The sequence below is a fragment of the Canis lupus genome, chromosome 19 (assembly GCF_003254725.2).
Source record: "Canis lupus dingo isolate Sandy chromosome 19, ASM325472v2, whole genome shotgun sequence".
In the NCBI taxonomy this organism is placed as follows: Eukaryota; Metazoa; Chordata; class Mammalia; order Carnivora; family Canidae; genus Canis; species Canis lupus.
Window position 1 is genome coordinate 31,090,984 of NC_064261.1, and position 14,786 is coordinate 31,105,769.

Here is a 14,786-nt window from a genome sequence, read left to right on the forward strand (position 1 = left end):
CTAACATGAAGAAATGATCTTTCCAAACAGAAGACTGGCCTTTGCCCTTCACTAATGGGAGGTGATCTCCAGAGCCCTGGAATGTTCTGCTTGACAGGAGTATCTTTATTTGCCTGGGACCTTGGTCACCTGACAGTCTAACAATATGATTTATGAGGGGGCTTTGGGCTGTATCACCTCAGTTCCAATCTCCAAAGGAACTAGAGATTAAGGGTTTTAGGTTTTAGCCTGACCTCTGGGAGAGGTTAGACATTAGGTCAGTTAGGCAGGGAGTTTATGAGCAAGCCCAGTAAAAATGAAAAAAGGCTTGGGGGAAGACTCCCTGGTTGGGAACAGACTTTGTATATTGTCACATATGGTGGTTAGGAGAAGGTGATGTCATCGATGACTGCATGGCAAAAGAGGACTTGAAGTTCTTGGTTTTAACTGCCTAAATTCTCCCCAATGCAGTTCTTCCCTTGGCTGATCTTAATTTGTATCCTTCATCTGTAATAAGCTATAACCATGATTATAACAGCTCTCAATAAGTTCTGTGAATCCTTCTAACAAATTACTGAAACTCTGGGTGGTTTTAGAAATCTTCCAAACCTGCAACTGATGTCAGATGTAAGAGCAGTTGAGTGGACACTGTGCCCCTAAACTCTGCACTTTGGCTGATTCTGGGTAACTAAAGAAAAAGGACAGAAAAGAAGATAAAGGGCAAGAACAGATGTTACATTTCTAAAGCACCTTAATAGAATCCTTATTGGCTGTCTTATATACGTTCATTCCATCCTGATAAACTTAATAGATGATATTATTTCTACCTTATATATAAGGAAATTATATATATAAAGGTCAAGTAAGTGGGACAATGTCTCAGAGCAAGTATTTAATAGGTCCAGGATACAAATCTAGCCTTTTGAATTCCAAGGCTCATGCACTTCTCATTATACAATGCTACATATCTACATCACAATACTTCCTTTATCAATTATTCATGGTGTTTAGTCTTAATTTTGACATCACTATATGCTTATGTAATCTGTGTGGGGTAGTCTAATAGCTAAAAGCCAGGACCAGATCTATGTAATTCTTTGTAGAACTAACAGACTTCTATTCAGGTTATTCTTTTCCTTTTCAAAAAGATTTTATTTATTTATTTGAGAGAGAGACCAAGCGAGAGCAGAGGGAGAAGCAGACACAAAGAAGGAGAAAAAGTGAGACAGAGTCTCAAGGAGACTCCATGCTGAGTGCAGAGCCTGACGCAGGGCTCAATTTTATGACCTTGAAATCACAACCTGAACCAAAACCAAGAGTTGGACACTTAACTGACTGAGCCACCCCGGTGCCCCCCAGGGGACTCTTGGTCCCACAGGGGACTCAGAACAAAGAATTATCCAAAAGGAAGATAGGGATTGGCAATGGTGAATCAGAGAAGTCATGTGACATACCTATATAGTAACAACTACATCTCTATGGTCATCAACACCATTCTAATGAATATTAAAAGCAAAGTTTTAGCACAGAAACTGAACTATGACATATCTTTTCTCAACGAACAGGACACAAGTAGCTGAAAATGGCATGCTATTCAATTTCAGGAAAGATACAGAGCAAAATGGAGATGGATGACCCCAAGCTAACCACTTAGTTTCATCAAATTAATTATGGTCTTAAACTGTGGCCTTGACAGACAGCCCATACAACTCAGTACAATACAAAAAACCAGTAAGATGGTAAAAACATTTAAATGATTATTCCCTCAAATGATATGAAATAAGGTCCTAGGGCAGCCCAGATGGCTCAGCGGTTTAGCGCCGCCTTCAGCCCAGGGCGTGATCCTGGAGACCTGGGATCAAGTCCCACATCAGGCTCCCTGCATGGAGCCTGCTTTTCCCTCTGCCTGTGTCTCTGCCGGCCTCTCTCTCTCTCTCTCTCTACTCCCGTCTCTCTATCTCTCATGAATAAATAAATAAAATCTTTTTTTTTTAAAAAAAAAGAACTGATTAGCCAAAGTTTCTCTAATAGTAAGTGAGCCCAGACCAAATAGGGTTAAGAAGCATCTCAAATGTAGCAGATGACTTCCGAGTTGAAATCTTCTAATATAACAAACCTGATGGCCCACATGCCTAGGAATTCATCTTTGGAAAACAAGCACCATTTTATCCCCTTCATCAAATCAATATACCTCAGACTAACTAGATTTTATAGGGTGCATACATTCACCATTATCATTTACCATTATTAACTGAGATCTGAGTTCTTCTATTTGGTTCAAATGAATTTTTTTTTTTTTTAGTTCAAATGAATATTGAACAAAGAACCCAGCCAGCAATATACTAAATATCTTTTTTTTTTTTTAATTTTTATTTATTTATGATAGTCACACAGAGAGAGAGAGAGAGAGGCAGAGACATAGGTAGAGGGGGAAGCAGACTCCATGCACCGGGAGCCTGACGTGGGATTCGATCCCGGGTCTCCAGGATCGCGCCCTGGGCCAAAGGCAGGCGCCAAACCGCTGCGCCACCCAGGGATCCCAATATACTAAATATTTCAAATCAAAATCCACTATTATATAATGAGTTATATTTTCTCATTTTAAAATCATCAGAATTTTCAGTTCTTGTCATAATGAAGTAGCTAAGGTTGCAATAGTCTCCTGCTATAATAAACCTCTATAAAAGCTGGACCAAATATACAAAAAAAACAAAAAGGCCTATTTGCAGGCCTTAGACAATAACAAACATGGCACTAATGATCTTTGATAGAAGAGAATCAGATAAATCAAATCCCATTTTCACAGTGGCTTTCTCTAAGCAGTGTGGCAGTCTTGCTGGGAAGAGAAAACTACAATTAATGTTTGGGACTGCTAAGGTAGCTGGATTTAGGGGGCAGATTATTAGAGAGGAAAAAGACAGAAAAAGTTACAAAAATTGATATAAAAATTCCCTGCTGGGGGAAACCTGGGAGACACAGTCAGTTAAGCATCAGACTCTTGGTTTCAGTTCAGGTCGTAATGTGAGATGGAGCCCTGTGTTGGAATCTGTGTTGAGCACGGAGTCTACTTAGAGTTTCTCTGTCTCTCTCTCTCTCTCTCTCTCATATAAATAAATCTTTAAAAAAAAATCCCCTCTGGTTCTCATCTGCCTGCTGGCGGCACATACAAAGGTTAGACTCCTAGGAGCCTAGGAGAGATTAGTTACTGGGGGGCTGTTAACTAAACAAATATTTCAGACCTTGCACAATTTTGAATAAATGAAACACAAACTAACCAGAGGAGAGAGATCTTAATGAATACCACAAGCATTTGTGAGACCCTAGATAATCCAAGCCCTAGGAGTAAAAACAACATTGAAATAGAGGTACCTTAAGAAAGCCTAAAACTAAGCCTCACAGGATCAAAGTGACCCAATGGCAATTCAACCACCTGCCAGAATAAAATGAAATTTTATTTAGAGGAAGATAACAATCCACAGCTTCTACAACATGGGTCAGTAAACCTTTCCTGAAAAGAGCCAGAAGGTAATTTTACGTTTTGAAAGTGATATCTCCAGCGCATATTCTCTTAAAACAACAAAAATCTTTTATAAAGTAAAAAATCATTCTTAGCTCAAGGACCAAACAACAGCCACCAGGCTGTATCTGGCCCATAGGCCAGTCTGCTGTCCACTACTCCACATTACACTCACAATATCCATCATACAATGCAAAATTAGTACATATGTGAGGCAGGAAAAGTGTTTGATAATCAAGAAACAAAGCAGTCAACAAAAACAGACCTAGGAGTGATCTACATATTGGTCTTATGTAAGAGCTTCAAAATAACTATGACAACATATTAAGACAACAGAGTCAGAATACAGAAAATAAATTAGAATGATCTATTTCAACAAGGAATTAGAATCTATGAAAGCCATCACACAGATATTCTATTAACTACAAAATATGTGAAATAGAGTAACTCCTTAAGTAAGTTTAATAGCAGAATAAGCACAGGGGGAAAAAAAAACAGAATTAGTACATGCAAAGACAGATTAAGAGCTATTCAAAGGACAGGAAAAAATTATAAGCAAAATAGAACATATGTTAGATGTAGGATGTAGTCAAACAATCTAATATATATGTAACTAGAATACAGAAGGAGAGAAGAGAAAATGGGTCAGAAGCAATATTTGAATCTTAAAGGATGAGAACTTTTCAAATGTTTTAAGAGATTAACCTACAGATTCAAAGAGGTCAATGAATACCAAGCAGGATAAACACACACATACAAAACGATATATACTTATAAACAGGTGACTAAAAATCAAGAGAGAAATCTTAAAAACAAGAGAGGAAAGGACCTCTCTTGTGTCCTTCAGGAAAGCAAAGAGTGAAAGATGACTTCTTAAGAGAAACTATGAAAGCTGGGACCCCTGGGTGGCTCAGCAGTTGAGTGTCTGCCTTTGACTCAGGAAGCGATTCCAGTTCAGGGATCAAATCCCACATCGGGCTTCCTGCATGGAACCTGCTTCTCCCTCTGCCTGTGTCTCTGCCTCTCTGTGTCTCTCATGAATAAATAAAATCTTAAAAAAAAAAAAAAGAAAGAAAGAAAGAAAGAAACTATGAAAGCTAATGAAGTGGCATCTTTAAACTACTGAAGGAAAAACCTATCAATACAGAATTCTATACTCTGCAAAAATATCCCACATAACGAGGAATAACAAACGACAAAAAGTTGAAAGAATCTGTCGTCAATAGGACCTTATTTAAAAAATAATAAAAGAGGTTCTTTAGGATGAAGGGAAAGGATTCTAAATAGAGGCATGGATATGTAGGAAATGAATAGCTGCAGAGAGAATAGATATAAAGGTAAATATAACACACTACTGATTGTTTAAAGCAATAACAACATCTTAAAAGGTTTATAACATATGAGGGGGATGTTACAATATGTAATAATAACAAAAAAGAGGCAACTAAATGGATTTAAACTGTTTTAAGGTTTTTATATTTGGGAGGGAACATGCTGAAAGTATTAAAGGTAGACTTTAAAAGTAAAGACACATTTTGTAATTTCTAAGGTCATCACTAAATGTCTGATATTAAAAGATTTACCCAGAAAAGCTCATAGAGGAAATACAGTAGAGTTAGAAATATTTAAAGGGGGCACAAGAGAATCTTTTTTTTCTTTTTTTGGTGAGGGAAATATTCAATGACATAATCTTTTGGTGGTTCCATAGATGTATACATATACAATCACTGAGTTTTATACCGAAGATTTATGCATTGTACAGGATATATCATACATATTATAATAAACCAAAAAAAAATCTACATGTAATTTCCAAGGCATAGAAAAACTGAGCTACAGTACCTTTCTATTTTTGTTTTAAGATTCATTCATTCATTCATTCATTCATTCATTCATTATAGACATAAAGAGAGAAGCAGAGACACAGGAGGAGGGAGAAGCAGGCTCCATGGGAGCCCGACACGGGACTTGATCCTGGGACTTCAGGATTGCACCCTGGACCAAAGGCAGGCGCTAAACCACTGAGCCATCCAGGGATCCTCTGCAGTACCTTTCTAAACAGAATCCAACATATCTCCCCAAAAACTTAACGGCTTATAGCCATTATTTTTTCACAATTATTTTTTCTCATAATATATACTGGATTCTCACTAATTCAGTCATTAAATGGGCATGATGAAACTCACAATTTTATTTACTATACAACTGCCAAGATAATAAATACCTAATTCTCAAAAATGTAAACTTAACAATTGTTTCCTCTTTACTTTTTAAGAATAAATTGGCATTTTTACAATTTCTATGTACATGTATCTTTAATCTATTTTGCCAGGAAACACATTAGGTTTTGGAAACAGTACATAGAACAAAAATATAATATATAAAACAATTAGCATATTGCTATTTTATGGAATAATATTTTTCTAAGAAAATATCTGGAACTACAGAATAAGTTCAATCTATTAAATCACAAGCAATAAAAGAAGATTCAACCTTTTTGAATGTATAATGTGAGTCAGACAAAGAAGCATTTCAAAAATATTCTCATTTTATTTTATTTTATTTTTTTTAATATTCTCATTTTATTCTGAGTATCCTATACAAGGCAAATGTTATTCTGTCTTAACAAATGAAGAGTCTAAAATACAAAAAGGTAGAGAAACTTGTGTATAATCACAAAGCTAGTAAGTCTTCAAACTAAAGACAAATAACTATTCGGGAAATCTCTCAATAGAAGTAAATGTCATTATCAGTAATAAACTTATACATGACATAGAACTATATATACATCACAAAATATAACAGAATGAAAGAAAAAGCACAAGAAATAAGATAACCTTAACTGTACATAACTAGAAATCTGATTGATAAAGAGTTTTCCAGTGCTTAATAGAATATAGTTTAGGGAAAAAACATTTTAAGTTTCAAAGATCTATGACATACTGCAATGTCTGAATTTTCAAACACTATGGTAATTGGCAAATTATCATATCTTTTTGCACTAAAGGTGACCAGCAGCACTTTAACATGTGATTTTACTTGAAAAATCTTGGTAAATAGCAAATTCTCCTTCAGGATAAACACTGTTGAAAATCAATCTGAGACATGTCAAGGTTAAATGAGGCAGACTGGAAACAAATGTTTGCTTAAAACACTCTAAAGTAATAGTGAAAAAAATAAATAAACAAAGTAACAGTGATGGTAGTAATGAAATTGAGTCTATACAAGTAACAGTCTCTTCCATGACCCTCCTTCCAGTACAAATCACTGTAAGAACCAAAAATTTAAAGATGACCCAGTAAGATTCTGGACTCCGGGACAGTTGCTGATTCATCTTTACTGAGCTGAAAGCAGGGAAATCTACATAAGTGCAAGTCTACCTATTGAAGAGTTGAGAGCTCTCTAGTCCTTTTCTCTCACTCAGTTCTAAGAAGACCCAGCAAGGCTCTACAAACTTCAGGTAGATGACAAGAGGATTTCTCTCCAGGGAAAGGAAATACTGAACTGTAATCAAGTATTATTACATAACTCTTTTGTTTATTGAAAAGATAACAGGGTATCTATGTATGGGGGCGGGGGCGGGAGAAAGTATAAGAGATCTAAAGTCATCCTTCAAACCCAATACAAAATATGAAAAGCAAAAAGAGGCAGACAAAACAGGAAATAATATAAGCATGTTTCTTAGAACCACAGTAATAAATATGAAAGATAAACTGAATGTGTTGAATATTTTTTTTTCTAAGGCAGAAACTTGCTAGTTTTTGTTATAACATTTTTAAACTATTTGGTTTTTTAAATTGTATACATGAGGGGCTCAACTGGTTGAATGCCAGACTCGCGGTTTCAGCTGAGGTCATGATTTCATGGGTTATGGATGGAGCCCCACGCTGGGCTCTGTGCTCAGCACAAAGTCTGCCTGAAAGATTCTCTTCCTCTGTCCCTCCCCCCAATCACTCTTTCTCCCTCTAAAATAAATAAATTTTTAAAAAATCTTGGGATGCCTGGGTGGTACAGTGGGTTAAGCCCCCAACTCTTGGTTTCAGTTAGGGTCATGATCTCAGGGTCATGAGATCAAACCATGAGTCAGGCTCAACATGGAGTCTGCTTGGGATTCTCTCTCCCTCTCACTCTGTCCCTCCTACTTGTGCTCTGATTCTCTCTAAAATAAAAAATTAAAGCTTTTTAAAACTCTTAAGTTGTACACATAAAGTAAGTTTCAGGGTCTCTGGGTGGCTCAGTCTGTTGGGTGTCTGACTCTTGATTTCACCTCAGGTCATGATCTCAGGGTCATGAGACCCAGTGCTGGGCATGGAGCTGGCTTAAGATTCTCTCTCAGGGAGCCTGGGTGGCTCAGTCAGTTGAGCATCAGACTCCTGGTTTGAACTCAGGTCCTGATCTTGGGGTTTTAAGATCAGGCCCGTGTTGGGCTCCACCCTGAGCATGGAGCCTGTGTGGGATTCTCTCTCCGTCTTCCTCTGGCCCCCAACCCCTCACTTGTGCTCTCTAAATCAAAACAAAACAAAACAAATACAAAAACAAGTATGTTTCATTTTGCTAAATCCCCCATCCTTATACGCCTTTAGTTTTCCATCTCAATCCATATCCACCTGCTAACCTCACCTTCGTAATTTGGTTTATACTACCAATTTGGTGAACATATTATTTAACAGACAAAAAAAAAGCATAAGGTTTAGCCAACTAAATATTCACCAGCCCAAATTATCACGTAACTAAAATATGTATTAGTTAAATTTCACTTTATTTCAAGAGAAGAAAAGTCGATGATTTATAGCATCTTTTGTTAACAACTGAGGTACTGGTATCACCAAAAAATTATCAGTTATTTTTAAGTACAAAAAGATATATAACAAAGAAATGCACTCGAGAGAAGAACTTTAGCACTTTTAAGATAATTTTATTTCCAGGATGCCTGGGTGGCTCACCAGTTGAGCGTCTGCCTTTGGCTCAGGGCATGATCTCAGAATCCAGGATCAAGTCCCACCATCAGGTTCCCTGAGAGGAGCCTGCTTCTCCCTTTGCCTATGTCTCTGCCTCTGTCTCTCATGAATAAATGAATAAATCTTAAAAAAAAAAAAAAAAAAAGATAATTTCATTTCCAAAAAGTGAACTGAGGGAGGAGCATCTGGCTAGCTCAGTTGGTAGACTGTATGACTCTTGATCTCAGGGTCATGAGTTCAAGCCCCACATTGGGCATGGAACCTACTTAACATAAAAATTTTTTAGAAATAAAAAAATAAATGGAGATCCCTGGGTGGTGCAGTGGTTTGGCGCCTGGCTTTGGCCCAGGGTGTGATCCTGGAGACCCGGGACTGAATCCCACATCGAGCTCCCGGTGCATGGAGCCTGCTTCTCCCTCTGCCTGTGTCTCTGCCTCTCTCTCTCTCTCTCCCTGTGACTATCATAAATAAATAAATTTAAAAAAATTTTTTTAAAAAGTAAACGGAGGGAAAATTAATGTGGACAAAAATAAAAGCCAAATAAATTAAATGAAATAAAGGAACTCCCTGAATGCATAATGTGTGAATAAATTCCCCTTCCACTGATCCTGAGTGTGACTTTATAACAGCACTGACAAACAGAATATGGTGGTAGTGACATTATGTGACTTCCAAAGCTGGATCACAAAGGCAATATGGCTACAACCTGGCTCCCACTCTCTCTGTGGATGCTCACCTTTGTAATACAGCCACTGTGCTATGAAAAAGCCCAGGGCACACAGATAGATCAAATATAGGTGTTTAAGCCTCAGCTAAGGTCTCAGGTAATAGTCATATGAGTGAATAAACCTTCAAATGATTATAGCCTCCAGACTTTGAGTCTTCTAACTGAGGTCTCATACATGGAAAAGATATAAGCCATACCTAGGTGAATCCATGACTTACACAGATATAGGATATTGAGATAATTTATTAAAGGTATATGATGCTGATGACTGATAGAAAACTGGAATAGGATGGTTCTCACCAAAACTTCCTTGTCACAGAGGCTACTGCTAAATAGCCATACTAAGATAAAGCCAAAAATTAGGAAAAAATCCTCAAAGGTAGGTGAAATCAATCCATGTAGTATGGATACTACATATTTTAAAGTATTTAATGGAAATGTGTTTTTAGTGATTGACATTGAATTTAAGGACGTGAGAGACTAAACACACTCCATAGGCTGACTACAGTAAAATAAATGGTTGTGCCAAAGCCACAGTGAAAATGGAACTTCAAACTGAAGCAATGTTAATAGGCTGATCTCAATCCTATGTCTACAATAGAGAAATAAAAAAAAGGAACTAATGAGGTTATATCAACTCCTTCATTATATCATTTTCTGATGAAACGAATACCAGATGGAAAAAAAGCAGACTTTGGCAACAATGAATATTTCATCTTTGGTACAGAAATCTTTTAGGGAAGGAAGTGATTCCGCTAAGATATTAGAAACCATTGCTTGGTAATATCCAGGGAAACTGAGTAGTTGTCCTTCTCAGTGAATAGAGAGATATTGGTGACTAGCAGCTGCCCACAGTGGGTATTTCTGAGACTTACTGGTACTTAGTGGACACAAAGAACAAACATCAGAGGCTCAAACTCCCCTCTTAACTTGCAGGCAAGATTACATAACGCTGTACAGATTGTAAAGGGCATAATTAGAGAGCCATTCATACAGATTAAAATATGCAGTATCTACACAAAAGTACAAAGAAACTTGGACACTCTGAAAGACTTGGGTCCAAACACCCAGAGGAATAAATATGCTACATATCCAATAGTCAATCTCTGATATAGTTCCTCTTAAGTTTGTTGATGAACTGAAGTAATGGTAGATAAAGTTTCTAGTATTATAATATTTATCATTCTAGTATTAATGCCCTCAATTGTACTCAAATTGATATTTAAATATATATAATACATAATAAAAACATATAAATATATTAAATATGTCTCTCTAAAAGAGCAATTAGTACACTGATTACTATATTGAAAAATACAACATTCCATTACTAATTAAAGTGCCCAAAAGAAAATATTTTGCTAGATGGGAAACACAGCAAATCCTTCTGCAATATTTTGAAATAAATGCAAAACTATAAGATTAAATGAAAAGTAAATATTAAATATTAATATTAAGATTTATTATCTAGCCCCCCAATAAAAGAATTTTATTAAGTCAATAACTGGAAAAGGGCTTATTTTCTTGTATCAATTCCTAATATGAGTTTCCATTAGCTAAAAATTTATATGAAGAATTCCCTTTATTCAGTATTATCCCTTGCTGGCAACCTATACTATCTACCTATTGAACAGATGACAGAATACAAAAAAATTAAAGCTTGACATTTTGGAAAAGCACATTAGTTGGGTATGTTAGATAATACACTTGAAGGTACTATTCTGTAATCCCTTTTCCAATGTGAAATGGCCTCGAGTTTGGGTAAAAAGAAAGATAAATTAGTAATCGTGTTATATGATAACATAGAAAATTTTAAGCTTAAGAAACTGGGAAAGAAGGAAGATCAATATTTTATTTTCCTCAGCTTTGTTGACATATAATTGACATATGACATGTGTAAGTTTAAGATATGTGACAAGGTGATATGACACACATACACACTGTGAAATAATTACCATGATAAAGTTATTAGTACATTCATCACCTCCCACATTACCTTTCTCTGTGCGTGGTGAAATATTCAAGATTTATTCTCTTAGCAACTCTCAAATATATAGTACAATACAGTTGACTACAATCTTCCTACTATATATTAGACTCCCAAAACTTATTCGTAACTGGATATTTGTACCGTTTGACCAACATTTCCATTTCCCCCACACATTCCAATCCCTTGTCAGCTTTTTCAGCTCCCATACAGGAGTAAAATACTACAGCATTTATTTTTCTACCTAAATCATTTCACGGAGCATAATGCTCATATCCATCCAGGCTGGCATAAATGGCAGAATTTCAGCAGATTAGTATTTTGCATCCCTTAATGATATTCTAATAGAAATACCCAGGTAACACAGCAGGAAACAGATGGAATATAGAAATGAGGAATGAGGAATCCAGTTTGAACACGGACTATATACCAGCTACTATTATTTTCATGTTTGATTTTTGAGGGTGATAATGGTTCTGTGGTAATTTATGAGATTCCTAGGCTGCTGAAGTATTTACCAGTGAACTGTATTATTAACTTTCAGAAGGTTCAGGAAAAAACACAAAGAAAAAGATAAAGCAAATGTGCAAAATGTTAACAACAGATCAGTCTAGCTAAAAGGTATGTAGATATTCATTTTTTTAAAAAGATTCTATTTGCTTATTTGAGGGAGAAAGAGCACAAGACAGGGGAGCAACAGAGGGAGAGGGAGAAGCAGACTCCTCTGCTGAGTGGGAAAGGCTGATGTGGGGCTCAAGCCCAGGACCCTGGGATCATAATCTAAGAAGGCAGATGTATGAGCCACCCAGGTGTCCCTGTGGATATTCATTATACTATTCTTCCATCTCTTCTGCAGATTTGAAATTTTTTAAGTTATAAAACAGAACACATCCTTATGTATGTCAAGACAGACACAACAATGTTCACATAATGTTACTGACAAGAGCCCAAAGTGGAAAAAAATCCAAATATACAGCAACAGTATACTGGACAATGGTAAGAAATAAATGAATAAGTAAATTATACCATACTCATACATTAGAGCACTATACAGCAATAAAAATGAACCAATAGCATACCACATAGGTGAAACTCACAATAACATTAAGCAAATAAAAACAGATACAAATCAGATGAATAAATATTTCAGACAACTCTCAGATTAAATCAGGACAGTCTTCTATCTTTGTTCAGCAATTATTATTCACAGGCAATACAAGAAAGATTACAAACAAAATGTCTAAATTATTTAAGAGAACAAATTGCTTTCAAGCACCTCAAGCACATTTATAAAAATCACCCACATACTACTGACCTGCTCCACTAATCATAATGCACTGCTGGTTTGTCAACTTCTTGAAAGACCCAGTTTAAATCAGAACTTACACTAGAGACTTACAAACCGATGCTTAAAAGACTTTCTTCATTGAATAAGGCTTTGTACTACAATTAAACAGTTTTAGTTTTAAAATATAATCTTCTCAGATTTATAACCAGAGATTATTAAAAGAAAAAAGACATAGAATACTTACATTAACTTTGAAAGCTTGTACAGTGTTATCCAGGAGAAGGATGTTGCAAACCACCTCCGTATGCTGTCTGTCTCGGGCCAACTCTGATGCTCGTACATTGTAGGTTCTGCCAGCAGGCAATCGGAAACGTGAGGTCATTACTGTCCACACTCGGTCTAAGTTGGAAAAAAAAAAAATCACTAAATAAAAGAACAGGTGAAGATACAAAGTAGTTTAAAAACACCTAGGTTATTTTATGTTTTCCAATTAAAACTTAGGAAAAAAAGCAGTTATAACTTTTGAAACACCTGGATAAAAATTGTAGGTATAAAAAAAAGATACTGGGGATCCCTGGGTGGCTCAGCGGTTTAGTGCCTGCCTTCGGCCCAGGGCGTGACCCTGGAGTCCCAGGATCGAGTCCCACATCGGGCTCCCTGCATGGAGCCTGCTTCTCCCTCTGCCTGTGTCTCTGCCTCTCTCTCTCTCATTCTGGTCTCTCATGAATAAATAAATAAAATCTTTAAAAAAATAAAAATAAGATAAAATTCAAAGTGGCTGGAAGAAGAGCTTTATTTTGAACTGTCCCATTGAGAAGACAATACACAAAATGTTCAGGAAGCCACAGTCCAATTCAAAATATATATATTTGGGAATAGCCCAAAAAAGGTGTAAAAGAACATGCCATCTTAGGAAGTTGGACATTACTCACTGATGCAAATATTTAAAAACACTGTAGAATAGCAGCAGGATGAAAGATTATTTACCCTTAAAGGACCCTTACCTTTACTAAATTTAAGATTTGGGGGAAACATGAAAGTTTGTTCCATTTTTTAAAATACAATAATACTTTTTTAACTATCCCCAAATTTAAATGAATTCTAATAGGATTATTCTTATAATTCTCAAGAAAACAAAACAGAAGACAGATGACTACAGATCTCTGCTTCTCAATTTTTAACGTTAAGAGGGAAAAAATTAATATTGCTTATAAAAGTACAGATACTGATACTGGCAATACTTGATATTAAAAGGCAATGAAGATGCAGCTTCGAAGTTCTGAAAATTAAATGAAACACAGAATTACAGACCAAAAAAATTAGAATTCATGTCGGAGAATAAAGTTAAGGACATTTTCAAACATTCAAGAATCCTAATTTTAAAATTCATAAAACTTCCCTCTTAAAGACAATTAGAGAAAGGAAATAAAATATATTAGAAACGCAAGTATATAGAATTCTTAAATATGAGTAAGCAATAAGTAGTAAGAAATTTGAATAATGAGCAAGGAAAAAATAATTTAAAAAAGAAACACCAGGATGCCTGGATGGCTCAGTGGTTGAGTGTCTGCCTTTGGCTCAGGGCATAATCCGGAAGGCCTGGAACTGGGATTGAGTCCCACATCAGGCTCTCCACAGAGAACCTGGTTCTCCCTCTGCCTGTGTCTGCCTTTCTCTCCATTTCTCTCATGAATAAATAAATAAAATCTTAAAGAAAAAAAAAAAAAAACAGTTCAAATCAGTAGTATTTAGTAACTGCAGTTGACATCACAGACTGTTCATGTCAAAATGATTAAAGCTAAAAGTAAAAGTCAGTGTTACACAAGTATGAGAATTGTATAAGGAAAAAGCTTTAGCAGTTGAAAAAGAAGGGCTAACCCAGTAAGATTCACCAATTAAAAGACAGGGATTCGTGGTTTCTAATTCCACATGTTAAGAGCTTTTCAAGTCCCCACTCAACTCTAACAAGTAAAAAGTAGAACGGATTGGAAAATCACAACGCTGTTTGAATTCATGTGAGAGAGAGAAGACCCAAGGCAAACTCTTGCCTCCAAGACTTAAGAGGACAGGCAAATACAGTGGGTCTAAAGTAGAGACTCTCAAGCAAAAAACACAAGGCAAGCCAGTACACAGGCAGGAAAGTCTGAACTGTAATTGGCGAACTGCAAGATGTTCAATGTGGACAATTCTGAGAGTTAAAAATTCCAGGGGGTTCAATCATAAGACGACTCCCACAATATTGTGAGATTCACTTGGAGGAATCCAATTAGATTCCCACAGTAAGTACCAGAAAAGTAGTTTTAAGCTTTCTGCCAGGGATGAACATACAC

The 14,786-nt window shown here is 36.1% G+C and overlaps 1 protein-coding gene across 12 annotated transcripts in view; it reads right to left on the minus strand.

Annotated features, from left to right (window-relative positions):
* The window catches only part of PTPN4 (protein tyrosine phosphatase non-receptor type 4), a 206,884-nt gene that overhangs the window by 149,934 nt on the left and 42,164 nt on the right, over positions 1-14,786 (minus strand). For all 12 annotated transcript variants that reach the window (XM_025429215.3, XM_025429221.3, XM_025429268.3 and 9 more), the window contains one exon: positions 12,701-12,855. In XM_025429215.3, the coding sequence (XP_025285000.1) occupies positions 12,701-12,838 (138 nt within the window). In that variant the 5' untranslated portion in view covers positions 12,839-12,855. Of the gene's footprint in view, positions 1-12,700; positions 12,856-14,786 lie in introns of those variants that run through there.